The 21245-nt window shown below is 40.8% G+C and overlaps 1 protein-coding gene across 1 annotated transcript in view; it reads left to right on the top strand.

Moving 5' to 3' along the window:
• LRP2 (LDL receptor related protein 2) overlaps nucleotides 1–21245 on the top strand; it is a 200288-nt gene that overhangs the window by 146899 nt on the left and 32144 nt on the right. Inside the window, exons 48-61 of the mRNA XM_049616085.1 lie at nucleotides 829–1030; nucleotides 4482–4777; nucleotides 5854–6370; nucleotides 7718–7870; nucleotides 8391–8561; nucleotides 10053–10276; nucleotides 11820–11997; nucleotides 12958–13154; nucleotides 14097–14342; nucleotides 14956–15078; nucleotides 16077–16196; nucleotides 17445–17561; nucleotides 18270–18386; nucleotides 19267–19404. Coding sequence (XP_049472042.1) covers nucleotides 829–1030; nucleotides 4482–4777; nucleotides 5854–6370; nucleotides 7718–7870; nucleotides 8391–8561; nucleotides 10053–10276; nucleotides 11820–11997; nucleotides 12958–13154; nucleotides 14097–14342; nucleotides 14956–15078; nucleotides 16077–16196; nucleotides 17445–17561; nucleotides 18270–18386; nucleotides 19267–19404 — 2799 coding nt within the window. The remainder of the gene's footprint in view (nucleotides 1–828; nucleotides 1031–4481; nucleotides 4778–5853; nucleotides 6371–7717; nucleotides 7871–8390; nucleotides 8562–10052; nucleotides 10277–11819; nucleotides 11998–12957; nucleotides 13155–14096; nucleotides 14343–14955; nucleotides 15079–16076; nucleotides 16197–17444; nucleotides 17562–18269; nucleotides 18387–19266; nucleotides 19405–21245) is intronic.

The raw sequence follows: 21245 nt of genomic DNA on the forward strand, positions 1-21245 counted from the left end.
CAGTTGTCATGGTTGCTGAAAACTCTTGTTGACATATTTCTCTCCTATATACCCTAATTCTACTTAGTTGGTAGCTGTAATGTAGTTGAAAAAGCCCTAAATTTGGAGGAAAAAAAAAAAGACCTAGGTTTGAAGCCCTAGGTCTTTAGAAAGGTCTGTGACTTGGACTCATCTGGTTAACCACTTTGAACTTTATTTTTTATCTGAAGAATTGGCATAAAAATACCTATCCTGCATTGTGTTTTTTTTAAAGTATTTATTTTGAGAGACAGAGTGTGGGGGAGGGGCAGAGAGAGGGAGATAGGGAGAGAGCAAATACCAAGCAGGTTCCGCACTGTCAGTGCTGAGCCCGAAGCGGGGCTCGATCTCATGAACTATGAATTCAAGAGTTCGATGCTCAACTGAATCACCGAGGCGCCCCTCACGTTGTGTTTTTGTAATTACAGTTTGTTAGCCAAAAATTGTTATCAAGTATAGGGCATTTTTGGTGTAAAGATAACAAAATGGGAGTAGTTTTCTGAAGCTCCAAGAGAAATACATGATTTTAGATCAATTATATGGAAAACTAAGCAAGGTATTTATTTCCTACTTCTGAAAAAAAAAATCCAAGGTCCAGAGCAATTAAAATGGAATTTAGAAGGTATTTTTTATTATAATCTTTTATTATGATAGTGATTTGTCTATTTGTCAATATGTTTTTACCCTCATTTGCTTTCATCCCTCAGGCTATTAAATAACATAAAGCAAGAGAAATAATGGCTCAGAATGAATTCAACTGCTAGAATGAGTTGTCATGTGGTTTCTGATTCTTGTGTGCTTTGGTTTCAGACAGTCACAGCTGCTCAAGTTCTGAGTTTCTCTGTGCAAATAATGTGCCTCCATCCAGGAAGTGCATTCCCCAGTCCTGGGTCTGTGATGGTGATGCGGATTGTACTGATGGCTCTGATGAGCATCAAAATTGCACAAGGAGATCTTGCTCTGGAAATGATTTCACCTGTAGTAATGGACGGTGTGTCCCACACTCATACAGGTGAATTGGGGATTAACAAATTTCTCAGTAACCTCAAATGTCCAAAGGGGCAGGGGTAGCTTATCCATTAGGCATAGTGACCACAATGCCTAGGGTCCATAGAAATTTTAGTGGCTTATAAAAATTTTTGGATTTCTTTCAAAATCAAAGGAAAAAAATGAGAGTTTAGATCAAATAAAGTATTTTAACATATAATATTAATATATTTGCCTTTGTGCCAATGTGATCATTAAGTACAATTTTTAATATTTTCATGGAGAAAGGGGCCCATGATGGTAAAAGGGTTTATGGCTCATGAAAGTTACAATGTGGACCTTGCATAGAGGGCCAGGGAGATGAATGAAGTGGGCTTGATATAAGAAAATTCTTTCCAGAAGTAGGTGACACTCTTGGTTTTCCACTTGGAATAGAGGAATGGGTACAAGAAATTCCTCGTTTTCTTTTCTCTGCTATAAGGAAAATAACAAAAGAAACATGATCATAAATGGAGCTTGGCACTTACAGCCAATGAAACAGCGGGGAGAGGAAGGTGAGGTAAACTGAGAACACACCTTCTAGCTAAGAGATACAAACGCTGTTCAACATTGTGTGGGAGTGCTGATCTGTTTTTAGAGAAATTGGAAATATGGATTTTCATATGGAATAGTCTGATTTTAAGTGCTGGAAACAAAATTTAAAATCCGAAGAGCACTACAGGTCAAATAGATTCAGTGCCCAGCCTGCCAGCATCGGAAACCTCTCCTGTAATATTCTGTTGCTTGATTTCTTGTCACTTTCTCCAAATGGGCCATTCCAAAGGTTTATACTTTTTTGGTGCCCCGCCTTCTCACTATCCCCACATGGCCAATTTTTGGATATACAGGGAAGTAGAGCAGAAAAATGATGTGTAGATTTCAATCCTGATGGACTAGGGGAATAGTAAGAACATTAACAAAAGGAGGGGGTTCAGGAGGGAGTTGGCTCTATGTGGACAGCAAGTCTGATGTCGTGGGACTTCCTGCGGTGAAAATGTGTATCAGGCATTTGGACACATAGAACTGGAGCTAAGAAAAGATGTTGCACGTGCCAAGGTCTGTTAAAAGACATACATGCATACGGATAGCAACAGGAACTGTCAGCTTACAGTTTGCTAAGGAAGGAGATGGAAAAGATACACAATGCTGGTGCAAGATTAGAGCAGCCGAGCTTCTGGAACCATGTGCTTTGGGGCAAGCAGGCCCTCAACAGTACCCGGAAGTACTTCTGGAATCCAGTGTGGTATGGAACTGTGTGTTCATGATGGTAGTCCTGAGGAAGCCAGAGAAGGTCAAGTTGCGTTCTGTGAATGCTGCAAAAGGAGCAGGGACTTGGCAGGATGACGAAAAAATGGTAGTGACGAAGCCCAAGTAGACACAGCTGAGAGCTGGTCGTATTGATACCCTGAAGACATTCAGGAGACAGAGCTGTCTCTTTTAGTAGTGAGATTGCGTTTCAGTATGCTTTGTCTATATTTAATGGATATGGATGTGTTCTGTAGATTTTAAATTTTTGTAAATGAAAGTGAATAATATATTTTCTCCTTATTTGCTCAAGAGTTCTTTTATGCTCTTCTGCTATTTGTTCTTCTGAATTCAGTAAATATTTAGTATCATCAGTCTGAGATATATTCTGAAAACCTAGCCTTAGGAGCTACAGAAGAGAATTGTATCAGATCTTAATTTTTTATGTCAGATTCTAGATTTCTCTACTTCCTTTCTGAACTTTCTGAGTTCTGTCTCATTACATTACTACTGTGATCTTTCAGCTGACTTCCCCTGTCCTACCAAACTTTTATTGATTGCATCTTTTCCTTTCTTTGTTCCTTACTTCCTCCCATTCTTCCTCCCTCTCTCTCCCGCTCTCCCTCCCAAGTGGTTGTTTTTTGTTTTTGTTTTTGTTTTTGCCTCAGCTTTCTGAATTGCTTAGCCAAGAGCTATGGCAGAGCAACAACAACAAACAGCGACAAATACTTCTTATCTGGACACATGAGCGATAGAGTCTAACATAACCTTGGGTTCTCTTCTTTTTGCCAGTAGTGGCTACTAAGAGCCCTCTTAATGTGCATCCTTTTGCTTGCTTGGCAGAGTGTGTGTTCCCCCATTTTGTATGGTGATATAGGAGATCAGTTTTCCTATTGATTTTTTTTTTTCTTGGCTCATTATGATGTTGCTGAAGAACCTGGATGAGGCTGAGTTGTGAGCAGCTTTCTGGAATATTGATGTGCTGTTATGTCCAAAAACCTGGTGATTTGCTTTTCTAAGTTCAGAGTTGGATCTAAACTAGAGGATAGACAGCATCGGTGTTTCAGATCATTTGGAAATGAGTTAAATAGGTCCCAGGACACCAAATGGGGTTAAACCAGCTTCCTCTGATCACAGCTTTTTTTTTTTTTTTACCGTTACATGCACTCATTTTGTTATGAATCACTTTGCCAGTGCCCTAGGTTTGTGGGTGGCATTGCTGATTAGCGACCTGACCATAGATCAGTTGTAAAATTGACCACATTCAGCTTTGGTACCTTAACATCTTTTAATACTGTGCCTCTAGCTCCTATGCCCTCCATGGTAACTCCTTTTATGAACTATCAAACATTAGCTTTACCAATCCTTGTTCAAGATTCCTTTATACTTATGAATTCCTTTATTATGAATTTCATGATTCCTTTATACTTATGTTTTGTTACTGTCAACGAGACCCTCATCAGTAACCATAACTTTCATGGGATTTTGAAGTAATATAGAGAGGAGAGACCCACAGAATTTCAGGGAACTATGTTGTCCTCGTGATGCCTGGGAATGCTAGGTCCACGGACAATAATAGGAAATGCCTTGTTCCTTTGCCCTTAGCCCATACTTAACTTTTAGTTTTTCTTCCTTCCCGTCACCATGACCACTCACATCTCATGACAGGTGGCAGGGTATCATAAATAAAGATGGAAGAACAGGACAATGAAAACATTCCTGCAACTGGAAGATATGTTAGGGGACACATAATAATCTCATCATTTATAATATATTTTCACTTGGGTATGGCCACTTCTATCACATGGCTATGCAGGATATTTCCCGTGCCCATAAGTTGTCATCATTATCTGATGATTAGATATTATGAACACCAAATCTATAAAAGTTGTGTTTAATTAGTCAACTGCTTAAAAATGAATATGATTATTTTTAATATCTCTAGATCCACATGTCTAATGGTAGCAACCAGCACCTGGGGAAATCATATGGAATGCTAAATGTTAGATTCTTCTTGAGCTGGAGATTGGTGGGGTTCCCTCTCTGGGGGAGAGGGAACTAAGGACATGGGTGGTCTTGTTACTGAAATGGTTCACCTGATGTTCAGGTAGAAGAAGAAAGCAAAGTCCCAAGTAGGTGATAGTTGAGACTTGTCAACCTTTCCAAGTGTGGTACTGGGTCTCATTACACAGGTGTGACCGGCGCAATGACTGTGGTGACTACAGTGACGAGAGGGACTGCTTGTACCCCACCTGCAGTGAGAGCGAGTTTACCTGTCAGAACGGGCTGTGCATTTATAAGCAGGAAGTCTGTGATGGGGAAAATGACTGTAGAGATGGATCTGATGAGGAGGAGCACTTGTGCCACACTCCAGAGACTACGTGCCCCCCTCATCAGTTCAAGTGTAACAACGGGAACTGCATCGATATGGTAAAAGTCTGCAACCACCTAGATGACTGCTCAGACAACAGTGATGAGAAAGGATGTGGTGAGTATAGCAGAAGCTTCGGGAAAAGGAAAACAGGGAGACTGAATGTGGATTCTCAACCCTTTATGACTCACAGGGACTTCCCAGTCTGTCCTCTAAATAGTATATCACTAGGAAATTACTATTGCTTGTCTATCAGAACGCAAGGATTTCTTGGTATATAAGGTCAGTACACAAACATTGTTCAGCTAATTCATCAGTTGGGCAGTTATTACAGAGAATGGAAGATGAACAAATTCATACCATTGGTAGTTAAACAGCATTGTTAAACAGGGCAAACAGTGTTGATTCTCTTTGAACCCTTGAAATGACTTGTTGCCTGAGCTGTCCCTCTGCTAGGATTCCTTTGCCTATTCATTTTCATCCTCAGGTGACCGAAGGGGAGAGTTTTAAACCCCCTCTCACTCTAACCTCCCCAGGTAAACCAGTTGAGCTTTTATAAAACATAGAATTAACGGGAACATGTTATCTTCCCTGCGTAGTTTCTGGGTGAGCTTGGCTATGTGTCACAGGACCAGCTACAAGTACACTTAGGAGACTGCTGGCCGGCTCATCCTATCTTATGAGAGCCAAATGTCTACATCTCTTCCCAGCTCCCTGTTCAGTGATGTCGCCCTGGTAACCTGGAATTGGTCATGTGAGAGAGTCATACCATGGAAATGGGAGATGCTACAAATCACAGCATTCCTCTACCTACCCGCCCCCCCTCCCCGAGATGCTGTTTTACCAGCATAACACCTGCCAGGCTCTTTCCTTTTGCTCTTCTTTCTCCTCTCTCCCGCCATTTTACTTTTTAAATTATTAGTTACAAGGAGAGTAGCAGGTATAGGATTAGAAGTCAAACTTAATCTTACTAGTTATATTAGTTGTTCAAACCACCAGTGAAGCATTAAGTAGGGGAGGAAGTTGAAAAATGGTGACTTTTGAATAATCTATGGCATTTAGAAAGCCCTTATTGTCTGTCTTCCTTTAGCATGTTTCATTAAGAATTGGGCCGTCGAGTGGGAAGCTTGACCCATTATGGTGGGTCCTTGGTGGACATTTTAGCTTCTCTAATACCTGTCTTTTACTTACAGGTGTTAACGAATGCAATGACCCTTTACTAAGTGGCTGTGACCAAAACTGCACAGACACCCTCACCAGTTTCTATTGTTCTTGCCGTCCTGGTTACAAGCTTATGTTTGACAATCGGAGTTGTGATGATATTGATGAATGCAAGGAGACGCCCTTTGTCTGTAGCCAGAAGTGTGAGAATGTAATGGGTTCTTACATCTGTAAGTGTGCCCCAGGCTACCTCCGAGAACCAGATGGAAAAAGCTGTCGGCAGAACAGTAACATCGAGCCCTATCTCATTTTTAGCAACCGTTACTATTTGAGAAATCTAACTCTAGATGGCCATTTTTACTCCCTCATTTTGCAAGGACTGGGCAATGCTGTGGCATTGGATTTTGACCGAGTAGAAAAGAGACTGTATTGGATTGATGCAGAGAATAAAGTCATTGAGAGAATGTTTCTGAATAAGACAAACAGGGAGATAGTCATAAACCACAAACTACCAGCTGCAGAAAGTCTGGCCGTAGACTGGGTTACCAGGTAAGAAAACATGGAGGAGCTTTTTAAAAGTTAAAAGGCTTTTAAGAAATATTATAGGCAATGTTTTCAGCTTTGTAAAAATATTTGTTTGTCTATTTATTTGAGACAGAAAAACAGAGTGAGCAGGGGAGGGGCAGAGGGAGAGAGGGAGACATTCCCAAGCAGGCTACGCACTGTCAGCTCCGAGCCCAATGTGGGGCTTGAACTCAGGAGTCGTGAGATCATATCTTGAGCTGAAACCAAGAGTCGGACGCTCAACTGACTAAGGCACCCAGGTGCCCCTGTTTTTATCTTAGAGAATTGAATCCAAGCTTGTGGACACCTCATTCATCAGGATTTACCCAACTGAATTAACTGGCAATGCTTGTAGATTTATGCATACTCATTTCCTCATTCTCATCCTTAAAAGGATGCTGCCATGCTAATAGTTAAATAGTCTGAACATCCAGGTTGGTTGGAACAGGGGTCCCCTCTTGCAAGGAGACACTCATTCTCCTTCGAGTTGGAACTGACCATCAGATCTTAAATGACCCTCAAATTCTAGGGGGCATTGAATCCTTTGCTTTAAGACTCTGGTGAAAGTCGTGAACCTCTTGCTGGATAAAAGCACTTAGAACATTTACACTCGCACAACTTTGCATTGGTTTTAGAAGGTTCATAGATCCCTCAAAGCCTCACCTACGCTGATGGTAGATTAAGGACCACAGATTAAGAATAGAAAATAAATGGATTTTACTGAATAGCAATATATTTAGAACTGAAATATCCTTGAGATAGAAGTTTCTAAAAGATTCTAATAAGTGTCTGAAGGTTCTTAAGTTTGATTAAGTAAGATTGCCCAGAATAAGCAACTCATTTTGTCAGCCTAGTCTGACAGGGCCAGGGAGGGGTAAGGTTTCTCTGTATCTTAAGGTTGTCATAATTCAGAGTTCCTTCGCGCGGTCTCAATAATTCACTTAGACAAGTCTGCTTCCTTGGCTCTCTCATATGACACTAATTGCTTTCCCTTCTGTGACCCTGCTCCTCTAAGCCTTTACATTGCCTGAGAAGGATGCCCTATGCTGCATTAAGAAAGTAAAGCCAAAATCCTTATTCGAGGTGTGGCCCCAGAATTCCCTATGTGACAATCTCTTTAAGGTGGGAATTGTAGTTCACAATCTTGAATCTTCTGTTGCCTCATTGCAGGAAGGTTAGTTTCCTGTTTCCCCTTGCCCCTGTTTTCTTGGGGGAAAGTGCCTTCTAGCAGTGGTCTTTGTGATTCCACCATAGTACGGATAGGAAACTTGGTAGCTAAACCGTTTAACAAGCAAAATGGCTTTATCGGTAACTCCTGGCCTTTCATTTCAGAAAACTCTACTGGGTGGATGCCTACCTGAATTGCCTCTCTGTCTCTGACCTTGATGGTCGATACCGCCGCAAGTTGGCCGAGCACTGTGTGGATGTCAACAATACCTTCTGCTTTGAAAATCCCAGAGGAATTGCCCTCCACCCTCAATATGGGTATTGTCTCCCTGTCATCTTGGGCTCTTCTCTCATGCCCTTATTCTGCCTCTGTAACCAAAAAGGCTGTTCACATACTTATCTCAAGGCCAATATCTTGCTGGGATTTGTCTTCTGCTTTTCTTAACTGGTAAATGGTTTAGTTATAATGGGTAGAATCATGGCGTACTCAAATGATATTCATCAATTGTTCTGTTTGCTATGACATACCATTTCACTTTTCAAGTCACCTGTTTTGGCTGCATGCAGAGAAAATTGAGGTTAAAAAAAAAACAACCAAAACACCACCTCTACTGAACTCTCCATGTGAAACCCACTGAAATCCCTAGTTAATCATGTTCATTCTTGAGCATTTCCTATACATCATCCTTTTTAAAGATTGTTTTCTGTTAGTTCTCTTTCCTTTCTGAGAGACTCTGTAGCATGTCAGTTCTATGTCTCTATTTGGAGAAAAGCTATGTCTTTTGGCTACTGACTTCTTTCGGCTTCAAGGACTGACCCTTTGTGTTTTCTCCAACAGGCATGTCTACTGGGCAGACTGGGCTCACCGAGCATACATTGGGAGAGTAGGCATGGATGGAGTGAATAAGTCTGTGATTATTTCTACCAAGATAGAGTGGCCCAATGGCATCACCATTGACTACACCAACGATCTGCTCTATTGGGCAGATGCCCACCTGGGTTACATTGAGTACGTACAGAAAAAAGGATAAAGTAAACTGGGCAACTGTTTATTCCAGGGCTTCTGTTGCCAGTGTGTTATTCTCAGGCAGCTTCTAACTACCTGTGTGTTAGAAGTCACTTGGAAGTCATTTCTAAACAAAACTGCCTATAGGCAATTCACTGAGCTCTGTGGTTATGGTATAGTAGAAAGAATGTGAAGATTGAAGCCAGATAGATTAGGTTTTTGTCCTGGTGCTTTCATTTCTTATTGCTTTTTCATCTAGGAAATGGAGGTAGTAAACTCTCCCTTATTATAGACAGCTTGGTGCTCAACTCGTCTTAATTTTCTTATCCTTTTTTTAACCTGTTTTTTTTTTTTTTAATTTAATGTTTATTTTAGAGAGAGAGAGAATGCACGCGCGCGCCCGAGTTGGGGAGGGGCAGAGAGAGAGGGAGACACAGAATCTGAAGCAGGCTCCAGGTTCTGAGCTGTCAGTGCAGAACCTGATGTGGGGCTCAAATTCATGAACCGTGAGATCATGACCTGAGTTGAAATAAGATGCTTAACCGACTGAGCCACCCAGGCACCCCTAACCTTTTTGTTTTTAAAATTGAGACATATAACATTGGTCAAGAAGGTCTTGAAGTTTTCCTGTAAGTTACCATAAGTTATCATGTTTTGGAGATATTTTTAATATTGTATGTCTAACATCAAATTTCTTAGCTGCTAGCTCGTTCCACTTCCCATTTGAGTTTTAGGGTCTACTCTAAAATTGATACCAGTATTTTGACATAGACTCATAGCAATGAGCAAGGCAATAGAACTGGAAGGACCTGGAAATCTGGCCATAGATGCTCTATGATATCTTGAAATCAGAAAACCTCCTCTGGAATTTTATTTGTCTGGAAAAGTACTCATCAATAGTGCCCAAGGAATGATTCATAATAAATGTGCTGCCAGGGTATGCAAAGTGAAGCCTTCAGGCCTATACTTTCACTCAGTTAGTATATTCCTTGCAGGTGACACTGAGAACCTCGCTGTCTCTTAAGGACAGCTTCTCCTCAGAAATGTTCATGAAAAGGCAAAATCCCAGCTTTATATTGCTATCCTCTGATTTCTTCCAGTGACTTAGGAAACAAAAATTGTGTCCATCCCAGGATATCAAAAGGATGTTGAATGGAGAACATTAATGTAAGAGGTTATAAGCCTATAAGAGCTGAACCAGCTGCATCTGTAGCAAAGCAACCATGGTTAGGATTTAGGGATTGTTGAACTCCTGTGGCTATTCCTATTTTTTAAGCATGGCTCTTTCAATTTTTACATCTTGTGTTCAGCTAAAATATGTTTTAAGTTTGGTTTTTGTTTAATTAGAGTCTAAGAGTTTCGGGAAGGATCTGAGTGGGCTTCAGTTACCACTAGAAGGTAGAATTTTATTAATTGATTTTTCAGTTCATCTATCCCTAAAGCTATTAGAAGAAAGGAGTTAGCTTCATTAAGTGACTCTTCCTCCCACCCTAGGTATTCTGATTTGGAGGGCCGCCATCGACATACCGTGTATGATGGGACACTCTCTCACCCCTTTGCTATTACCATTTTTGAAGACATTATTTATTGGACAGATTGGAATACAAGGACAGTTGAAAAGGGAAACAAATATGATGGATCAGATAGGACTGTCCTGGTGAACACAACACATAAACCGTTTGACATCCACGTGTATCATCCATACAGGCAGCCAGTTGGTGAGTAGGTGACTGAGAAGCCTGGCCCAGTTGCTTTAGTTTCTGTGCATGCCATTCTTATTTCTTTAAACATAAACATAATCTATAAAGAGAATGACATCACTTGTTAGTGTTTCCTGCAAAGCATATGGGAAAGGCTGCTTATAACTTTTTTTTTTTTAATTTAAATTCAAGTTAGTTAACATACGGTATAGTCTTGGCTTCAGAAGTAGAACCTAGTGTTTCATCACTTACATATAACACCCAGTGCTCATCCCAACGGGTGTCCTCCTTAAAGCCAATCACCCATTTAGCCCATTCTCCCACCCACCTCCCCTCCAACTCTCAGTTTCTTCTCTGTCTTTAAGAGTCTCTTATGGTTTGTTTCCCTCTCTGTTTTCATCTTATTTTTCTTTTCCTTTCCCTGTGTTCATCTGTTGTGTTTCTCAAATTCTGCACATGAGTGAAATCATATGATGTCTGTGTTTCTCTGACTTATTTTACTTAGCATAATACTCTCCAGTTCCATCCACCTTGTTGCAAATGGCAAGATTTCATTCTTTTCATTGCCGAGTAATATTCCATTGTATTAACATACCGCTTCTTCTTTATCCATTTATCAGTTGATGGACATTTGGTCTCTTTCCATAGTTTGGCTATTGTTGATAGTGGTATATAACTTTTTTTTTCTTAACATCTGGTTTATTCTGGGCTTTTGTTTTTAATAAGAATTAACAATTGTTATGTTGCTGTAGTTACTGAGCTGAAGTATTTGGTGAGAGGACTGAAGTATTTTAAAGTGGGTTAAAAATATCATGACATTTCACCCCTAAATACTTAAGAAAGCACCTTTGAAAAATAAGGGCATTTCCTATGTAACCACAATAAATAGTCATTCCATAATACCAATCTATTAAATGATTGATTTAAAGGAAATGTTTAAAAAGAAAATTACAGTAATTATAAAACATCATTTATTAAATGTCTAGTTGTGTATGACATTTTATGTGTTAAACATATGTTATGCTTGTCATCTGGAAGGTAATAATGTTAAGAGCAACACAGTGTCTCATAAATTAGGGAAAATTTTTTCTTTTGAACTAATATTCCTCACATGTAGTTAAAACCATTGTATAATTTAAAGATAATCTAGCAAAGGTCTGGAATATGCTTTGGGGATAGAATGGATTTTGTGGGCCTGCTTTGTTGTGATGTTTTGTTAAAACATGATAAACTTATAAGTAAGGAAAAATGAGAATTGGCAAAATAAGGATATTCAGGTCCTCCCACCCCCCGGAAGTAAATACTTTGAGAAACACATATTTTCTAGTCCTAAACACCAGTGGGTATGCCTTACTTCTGGTAGCCATAGATCAGTTTTCTCAAAGCGTAGCATTGCTTACACAGTTCTACCATCTGTCCTATTTATGAATTTTTGGAAAAAGCATGTAACTGGGATAATGATTTTTCGTATGAGAGGTGACTAGTTTGATTAGGTGAGCAGTCAGCTCACCTGTGCTTGATATTGTAAATGAATGAACATATATTTTCCTTCTTTCACTAGTGAGCAATCCCTGTGGGGCCAACAATGGTGGCTGTTCTCATCTCTGCCTCATCACAGCAGGAGGAAATGGATTCACCTGTGAGTGTCCAGATGACTTCCGAACCATCCATATGGGTGACCTCAACTTCTGCCTGCCCAAGTGCTCTAGCACCCAATTCCTGTGTGCTAACAATGAAAAGTAAGGCTCTCTCTTCCCTCACCCCACTGCCTCTCCATCCCTGTGGACACCCATTGAACTTCGAGGGTCCAAAGGATGGGAATTTCTTAATAAACTCAGATTTTGGGTAATTAATGTGGTTCATTCGGAATGCACCAAGACTCTCTGTCTCCAAGTTCAGATAATATCTCCCATGAATAGAAGCTATTTATTAACCAAAAGGTCATACCTACATATGCAAGTATTTATATTTTAGAGAGAAAGCAAGCTGTGTTTTTTATTTCTAATAAATCGTTCTAGGTGTCAGGCCCAAGACTGTATATGTGCACACTGAAAAATAGTCCTCAAGAGTTGTAGAATTTCTTTCTTTCCCACTCATATACTGGCCTAGCTTCTTAGTTAACTATGCCAGAGGATCCAGGATTATACATTTAAATCCATTTTTGATCATTTGTGTCTGTTACAAAACATGCCCACAGGTTATTTCCCTAACAATGGCTGTAGGCCACTGATGACTGAGTCAGGGGGAGGTGTTAATTCAGATCATGGCATGTAAGATTCAATGGCCGATTAGTCTGCTTAAGTAAAATACCTTAGATTAAGGATCTAGCATATGCCTATCTTGACCTAGGCTGTCAATAAATGTAAGTGCCCTCTACCTTTCCAACCAATACCTGTATGCCTTTTATGTCACCCCAGCAGATATTGCCAACCAATTCCTGCTACCAGAATCACAACCCCAAACACACACTCCACTGTCTTCTGTGGCAGGAATTCAATCGTTAGGTCAAAGCATTTTTTCCAGCATGCATTTGAGTCTTAACCAACCTGTTCCATCTTATCTAGTTAGTTATATTTTCTCTGAAAATACACCACAGTAAAATAGTCCTGCGTATTATCACCTGGGATTCAGGTTTGACATCTTCTCTCTGGACAGCCTCTCCTACCAAGTGTTTTGCTAAGAGAAGTTTTGTCTGTCAGGTGTATTCCTATCTGGTGGAAATGTGATGGACAGAGAGACTGCTCGGATGGCTCTGATGAACCAGTCCTTTGCCCACAGCGCTACTGCCCATTAGGCCAGTTCCAGTGCAAGGATGGCAACTGTACCAGCTCGCACTTCCTGTGCAACGCTCACCAAGATTGCCCTGATGGCTCTGATGAAGACCAGATTCTTTGTGGTGTGTTGAATTGCTTTATGCCTTCTTTGCCCATTTCTTTTTTTTTTTTTAATTTTTTTTTAACGTTTATTTATTTTTGAGACAGAGAGAGACAGAGCATGAACAAGGGAGGGGCAGAGAGAGAGGGAGACACAGAATCTGAAACAGGCTCCAGGCTCTGAGCTGTCAGCACAGAGCCCGACACGGGGCTCGAACTCATGGACCGTGAGATCATGACCTGAGCTGAAGTCAGACGCTTAACCGACCAAGCCACCCAGGCGCCCCTCTTTGCCCATTTCTATAGCAGATTGTGTGCGATTGTGATTCTGTGGGGATCTTCTGCATGCCGTAACCCAAAAACTAGTCCACAATCCTAGAAGAAATGTCGCGTCCGTACTATATTTTTATAAAGTAAGGTCTTTATAGGTCAAACAGTTGAGGTAGGTCGTATGTCATCTGCATTCCGTGATTCTTTACCATGTGCTCTGCATGGAAAGAATGCATGCAGGAATCCTCCTGGGGCACTAACATTGAGGGCGAAATGAGGGTTTCCCACTCTCATTTTAAACAAGGACACTCGTGTGTAATATTTATTTGTGTTTTCATTTTTAAAAGCCAAGAAGGAAACCCTCCAAACGAAAAACAACACATTAATAACAACAAACGTGAATTTTGAAACATGTTGTCCATTAGGAGAACAGGGAGAGGAGAGGGTGAATTTAGTATGCCATCAGAGAGTAGTCTTGAACCCCTAATTCTGCATGCAAGAGAAAGATATTTATGAATATAGGAGATGGTCATAGTCAAAAGAGTAACCGACTATGTAGTTGTGCTGGTTGACAATAAGCGCATTAGGACATGAGTCCTCTGAAAAGAAATTGTGATCAGGCTCTCCAAGATCCATCAGCGTAAATTAGGAGCTTCTTTTCCTGACACCTTGCAACGCAATGCCCCTGCTTGCAGAGCATCACCGCTGCGAGTCCAACGAATGGCAGTGTGCCAACAAACGTTGCATCCCAGAAGCCTGGCGGTGTGACTCGGAGAACGACTGCGGGGATAACTCAGATGAAGATGTTTACAACTGTGCCAGCAGGATCTGCCAGCCAGGCTATTTTAAGTGTGCCAATAACCACTGCATCCCTCAAGGCTGGAAGTGTGATGTGGACAATGACTGTGGAGACTACTCGGATGAGCCAGTGTCAGAATGCAGTAAGTGGGAGGGACATGCATGACCCGGATCAGGAAACCAAGGGGCCCCTGCTTTGGCCCCATGGCACACTTCCCGTTGGCTCTCCCTGCTAACTCTGGCACTGCAAGGCCAAGTATGGCTTGCAGGTGGAACCAGACCCAGTTTTGAAAGTGTCTGATTCCTCCTCTCGAGACCCTGAACATCTTACTACCCAGAATATTTTGTATGTTTAGCGCTTTCTCATTTGAGCCTTAGGGCAACACTGTGAGGTAGGGAATGTATTACCAATTCCCATTTTACAGATGAGGAAACTGAGGTTCACATTAAGTGGATGATCACATTTGTATTTCGTGGTAGACCTGACACCCAGGTTTCTTTTTGCTTCAAGCCTGGTTCTCCCCCACCCCAGCCCCCATAGTTATCCTGTAACTGGGATAGTGAAGAAACTTAAGACACTTTCTGTTCTTGGTAAATAGATCACACCTAAAACAGACACATGTTGCCAGAATTAATCCAGTTGGTAACATGATAATTGTTTACTCCTTAATATGACAATGGGGAGGTATCTTTTGGTGCTGTTTTCATGCAGGACTGAGACTTCAGTTCTGACTTTGCTATTTCCTCTCTTTTCAGTGAGCCATCGCTGTGACAACCATACAGAATTCAGCTGTAGGACGAACTACCGCTGTGTCCCACAGTGGGCTGTGTGCAATGGTTTTGATGACTGCAGGGACAACAGTGATGAGCAAGGCTGTGGTAGGAGGGGCTGCAGGGGTTGTGGGGGGAAAGCAAGAAAACCTAAGTGTCAGGTGCCATCTAGGAGATGAGAGTGCATTTCCCGTGTCATTATTGTTCATCTGTTTAGCTCTGGAAGAGCACCTTCTGATAACATGGCACATTTTTGTAGCATTTTATCAGATAATGGGGGGAGTTTAATTTATATCATCTTAAATGAAATCCCATCCCAAAGGATGTTGTAATTGGGCAAGATGTTAAGATATCAGGAACTTATATAATTTCTCCTAAATGTGGCATCCTTATTCACACTTGACAAGTTTAAATTGTCTAATTATATAGATTGATTAAAATTGATGGAAGGATGGTACAGAAAAGATGGGGTATCTGTCTCTAAAAAAATGACTCATCATCAGAGTATTTCTTATCTGAAGATTTTCATATTCTGAATGTCTCTCTGTCCATACCATCTATTAGAAAGCTGAAGTCACCCCAGCAACATTGACAGAACTTAGGGGCAAAAGGCCCAATGAATTAATAGAATCTGTCAAGGTTAGCCATATACTTTTCACTTGAAACCCGAATGTCTGTGAGTGTATATGCCAGGCTTAGTTGGAAGAGAGTAAGGAAGATAACAGGTTATTTTAACACCGAATTTAATAACACTGAATTTAATCAACTAAAGGCAATGAGATGGAAATGTTCTATTAGCTCGTGGCATCACTTAATCTTCCTTTCCAGGCCTTTGTTGCAAATTTACAAGCCAGATACCAGTTCATTTTTTGAGCAGTTTCTATGAAAGAGAATGAATCTAATTTGTAGCAGTTTCAAGTTTAAGTAGGATAGGTTCAGGTTAGCCAAAAGAGGGATATTGATAGTACATGTTGCTGGTGTTCCTCTCCGGGAGCTTTGAGTCTATGGTAGCATAATTCTCAGATTGTCTCGCAAGAAAGCCAGCACTACCTTGGCATTTCTTGACCTTTGGCTTCTGAAATCTTGGCAATGACTGTGCCTTGTAGAGGAGAGGACGTGCAAACCTTTGGGAGAATTCCGCTGTAATAACCACCACTGCATCCCTCTTCGCTGGAAATGTGACGGGCACAATGACTGTGGAGATAACTCAGATGAGGAAAACTGCGGTGAGTGTTTAGGGTTTTGTGTGCCACTAGAGCTGTGATGCTTGTTCTTTTTGTCCATAACTCAGTTGTCTATGCCATTCTTCCTCGATGGGTAGGATGACAATGACCTGACCTCTTGCTTTCTGCTGACTGCTACATTTCTACTTTTTCTTTGGATAAAGACATAAACATCTCCTTTTAAGATGCTTATAATGAAATTTTGGGGAGAAGGATGTTTACCCAAGTATGTTTTTTGCTTGTTAAACTTATTTATATCTAACTTTTTCTACAAAGAACTTGAGGTGACTTATAATAAATCAAGAACAAATATAACAAGATAAATAGAATAGAAAGAAAAAAAATCAGAACGAAGAGAAGTTAAGGAAGGAAAGGTGCTAACCCAAAGACTTTGCTTCTTAAGCACTTGCCCCAAAATGGCCTTAATAGCAGAGGAAAGAGATCTTGAAGGCTAATGGTTAAATGACTGGTCAGGTTTTAGTTCCTCTCTCCCAATGAAGGTGCTAACTACAAAGAATTGGATAGGGAGGTCAAGAAAAGGAATCCAAAGGTCTGGATCATATCAAACTAGATAGTCAGTCTTGAATAACTGGATGCATTCTGAAAACAACTTTGAGACCCTGCCCTGAACGTATTATTAGTGATTCATGATATACATGTCAATTTCAGATCGACTAATACGGAATGCATTCTTTTTTTTTTAAGTTAGCCTCACACTCAGTTTGGGGCGTGAACTCACAACCCTGAGATCAAGAGTCATATGCTCTGCTGACTGAGCCAGCCAGGTGAATTGTAATATGGAATATATTGTAACTTTGGTCACCTTTTGGAAATAAGAAGTGATCACCGTTTGCCATGGGCAATTGAGAGAATCAGAATGCTGATTGCACCTGCAAATATCAATTGGCTAAAAACTTCTTACATGAAAGTGTGATCCACTGGAATTTTAAATTTGAGAAAGTTCATGTTTAATTCTATTGGAGGTTATCTAGACTATCATGAAATCACCAATTATCTTGAGATTAAATCATATTTGGACAAACCTCTTAATAAAGGTCATTCTTTATATTCTTAAAATTGAGTTAGAAGGTCTCATTTTGGAGGGCAGACAGTCGGCCAGCCCAAGCAAATTGCTAGGACTTGGGACACAGGAGTGCCTCGCACACTGAGGGTATTCAGGCCAACTCACAAGTCTGTCTTCTGTGTGTGATTCCTGGTCCTCACTGATGGCTGTGTGGCTTTCCTTTTCAGTCCCCCGGGAGTGCTCAGAAAGTGAATTTCGTTGTGATGATCAAAGCTGCATCCCCTCTCGTTGGGTCTGTGACCATACCAATGACTGTGGAGACAACTCAGATGAACGAGACTGTGGTAACTGTCAGAGCGCTTTGAGAGGCTTACCAGGGGTGGTGGTAGTAGGGTCAGCATTGTTGACAGAAGTAGGGACTTCAAATGCGACTTTATATGTTTTTTCAGGGTAAAACAATTTTTTTTTTTTGTAATTTGTGTTATATATAAACCTTAGCATAACACAGTACCTTCTGTTCTGTATTTTCTATGCTTTTATTCTTAACTTACAGCAGTCTTGATTAATACAAGGGGGAAATGGCAAGAGATTTTTAAAAATCTCATTTTAACTTAAACATTTCCTAGGAGCAGACTTCAGTCTGCATTGTCCTTATAAATGACAACAACAAATACATTCATTTTTTCCTACTGCTCCCCAGAAAGTGGCCCTCAGGGATATATTACTGTAGTTCCCTGGTATAGGGGCCAGAGGATTAGAATAGGAATCATAAACCCCAAGCGATTTTTTTATAGCTCTTTACTCATTAAGGGTTGGGTCTGGGGATTCCGATTTGTGAGAGAAAGCTGGAGATTATTTAGTAGAGGAGAGATAGGTTGTTGAGTGGGGAAAGTGTATTTTTTGAGAGTTTATTCATTTGCTAACCACAAGTTGTGCATTTGCTGTGAGCCAGTCACAAAGTTTGGATAGTAATGTGATGAAGTACTTACTATATTCCATGGACCTGACTGAGAATGACAAGGCCTTCTGGAATGACAGTCTTTTCTCTTCAGAGTTGAAGACCTGCCAACCTGGATATTTTCAGTGTCAGAGTGGACACTGTGTGCCTGAACAATCAAAATGTGACGGAACCGCTGATTGTCTGGATGCCTCTGATGAAGCCACCTGTCGTAAGTTCTAGGCACCTGTGGTGCTGTTTATCTGAAATGAACACATATGGCCTAGTAGAACCTACCTCTCCATCAGCCACCACTTCTTAGATGAGAACGCCATAGGGATTTTCTATGCATTCATTGATTATCTATCAATGCATTCATTGATAATTTTCAGTTCACTTGGGATTTGAGTCACTGTATCCAAGTAGTTCATAATAGTCATTCAAGTGCATTTCATTAACAATATTTTAAATAGAAAATATAGTAAATATCTGTACTAAGAAAAATAGTTACACATTATTAACTACGATACAAATCATTAATTGGAAAAAAACACAGGTAAACAAGAATATTTGAGCAATGAATAGATGGATATAAAGAACTTGGATTGGGTAGTAGAGCATTCTGAATTTATAGCACTAACATTTTTCTAAAGTGCATGATGGCATAAAAAAGTTCTTTAAAACGAAAGCCAATGTGATTATTCACATTTTAGTTTTTATGAATCACTGAATGTATATTCATTGTTGTTGATTGTCTGTGATGGATATTATTGATGTGGTTGCCACATCTTGAAACCTGGTTTCAAAGAAACTGTATAAATAGATGATGGGTAAAGCCAGTACTGACACAGCTGAAGAGTGGCCTTTGCCTCTAAAGAAGAAGTCCAGTGCTATCCACAGAATGACTCACGTCTTTGAAAACTGGGATTGGACAACTGTCCTTAAGAAGTATTCCCTCATTATTCCCTCATGGTTTCAGACAGGCAACAGAACATCTCGATGAATAAGGAAGAGCAGGCTATAATGGAAAGGGCTAAAGGAGAAATAGAAGCTAACTTTTCAAAACTAGTACTTTTTCTAATAATTTGAATTTGTCTCCTCCCCACCCACAGCCACTCGCTTCCCCAATGGTGCATATTGCTCGGCTACTATGTTCGAATGTAAAAATCATGTTTGTATCAGGTCATCTTGGAAATGTGATGGTGATAATGACTGTGGAGATGGTTCTGACGAAGAACTTCACCTGTGCTGTAAGAGGCAGAGAAAGGGCGGGTATGGGAGTGGTGTTATCTGGCAAAATCTCAGAGTTTCTTATGTGGAGCATGTGATACCAGAGAGCAGTTGGACAATTTTTGAATACTGGATGCATGAGTGGCATCACTGTGATTGTACTTGGTCTTTTGCCTTAGATCTGTGTTTGAAACATTCATCACTATTCATTTTTAGCCCAAGGATTTGACAAAAATGCCATGTCAGAATATTTCCTTCCCTTCAGAGAAATTTGATTAGGATGCATTATATTTTCACAGTGGCATCTCAACATTTTTCTTGCTACCTCTTTTCTTGTTAGGAACTGAGCATGTTTTGTTTTGCTTTAACTTAATGGATCTTGAAAAATATCTTAAGTATCTGTAACTTTCAAAGAAGTCCTTAGGAAGTTGCTCCCTCTGTAAGATCAAGTGCCCACAGCTACTAAAATTAAATCTTGGAGAGGCATAGACATAGCCACATGAAAAAGTAACCAACACTGTTTTATAGTGTTGCACCTGTCATTCACAGCAAAGTATTTCTGCAACAGTTCTATTAACAATAATTCCAGTGCCCCTGGGTGGCTCAGTCAGTTGACTATCTGACTGTTGATTTTGGCTCAGATCATGATCTCATGGTTTGTGGGATCAACCCCCCCCCCCCCCCCATCAGGCTCTGTGCTGGCATTGCAGAGCCTGATTGGGATTCCCTCTCTTCCCCTCCCCTGCTTGCACCAGTCTCTCTCTCTCTCTCTCTCTCTCTCTCTCTCTCTCTCTCTCCTTCTCAAAAGTAAATATTAACAACACTTCCAAGAATCAGCTCTTGGATCTGACTCCCCTCCCTCCCCCCCGCCCCCCGCCAACCAACCTTATTACAAGTTTCTCCTTCTGCTCCTGTGTGTGGTGCAAAAGCAGAAGGAAAATAAAACAGCCAAAGCCTTCCATGTAGAAGAAGAACACATATGTGTGTTGAGTTTACCCAATTCCAGGTACATGCATGGAGGACCATGCCCCTGTACCAAACAAGTAAGGAACCTGGGTTCTACCTTTGGGTTCCTCACAGGTGCACAAGCATCAGCAAGAAGTCTAATTCAACAAAATGAGACAGGGTTCAAATGTGAAATAGCAACTTTAATGTAAGAGAGGTGAGGGAATTCAGGAAGGAAAGTCTGTCATGGTGGGAAACTTCATGCTCTAGAGAGTCAATGACAACTGCAGTCAGAGGGACAAACAGTGGCCTCCTTGCTATTAGGGTAAGAGCTTGTGTAGGGTCCTGCCAGCCTCTCCAGCTTCATGGCTGTCATTGTCCCCCTCATTCCATGCTCCAGCTACAGAGATTTTGATTCAGGCCCAAACACCTGCCATGCTCTTTCCCCACTCAGAGCCTTCCCAAGTGAAGCCTCTTCTTATCCCTCCTCCCCCGGAACTGGATCAGGTCTCGCCAGTAGATGCTATCATAGCACATCTAGTTTGTGGCTCATAAGGACAAGCATTGTGGCTTTCTTTCTTTTTAAAATTTATTTATTCATCTGAGAGAGAGAGAGAGAGAGAATGAGCAACTGAGGGAGGGACAGAGAGAGAGGAGGAAGAAAGAATGCCAAGCAGGTTCCACACTGCCAGTGCAGAGCCCGATGAGGGGCTCAAACTCAAAAACTACCAGATCATGACCTGAGCTGAAATCAGAGTCAGAGACGCTTAACCGACTGAGCCACCCAGGCACCCCAGGACTGTGTCTTTCTTGTTTGGCATTGTATCTGGTTCCTAGATACAATGCGTGTACTAGATAGTCAAGATGTATTTGTCAGTTGGTTAATTGGATGAACAAATGAATGGATGAATGAAGC

This window comes from Panthera uncia (genome assembly GCF_023721935.1).
Source record: "Panthera uncia isolate 11264 chromosome C1 unlocalized genomic scaffold, Puncia_PCG_1.0 HiC_scaffold_3, whole genome shotgun sequence".
NCBI lineage: Eukaryota > Metazoa > Chordata > Mammalia > Carnivora > Felidae > Panthera > Panthera uncia.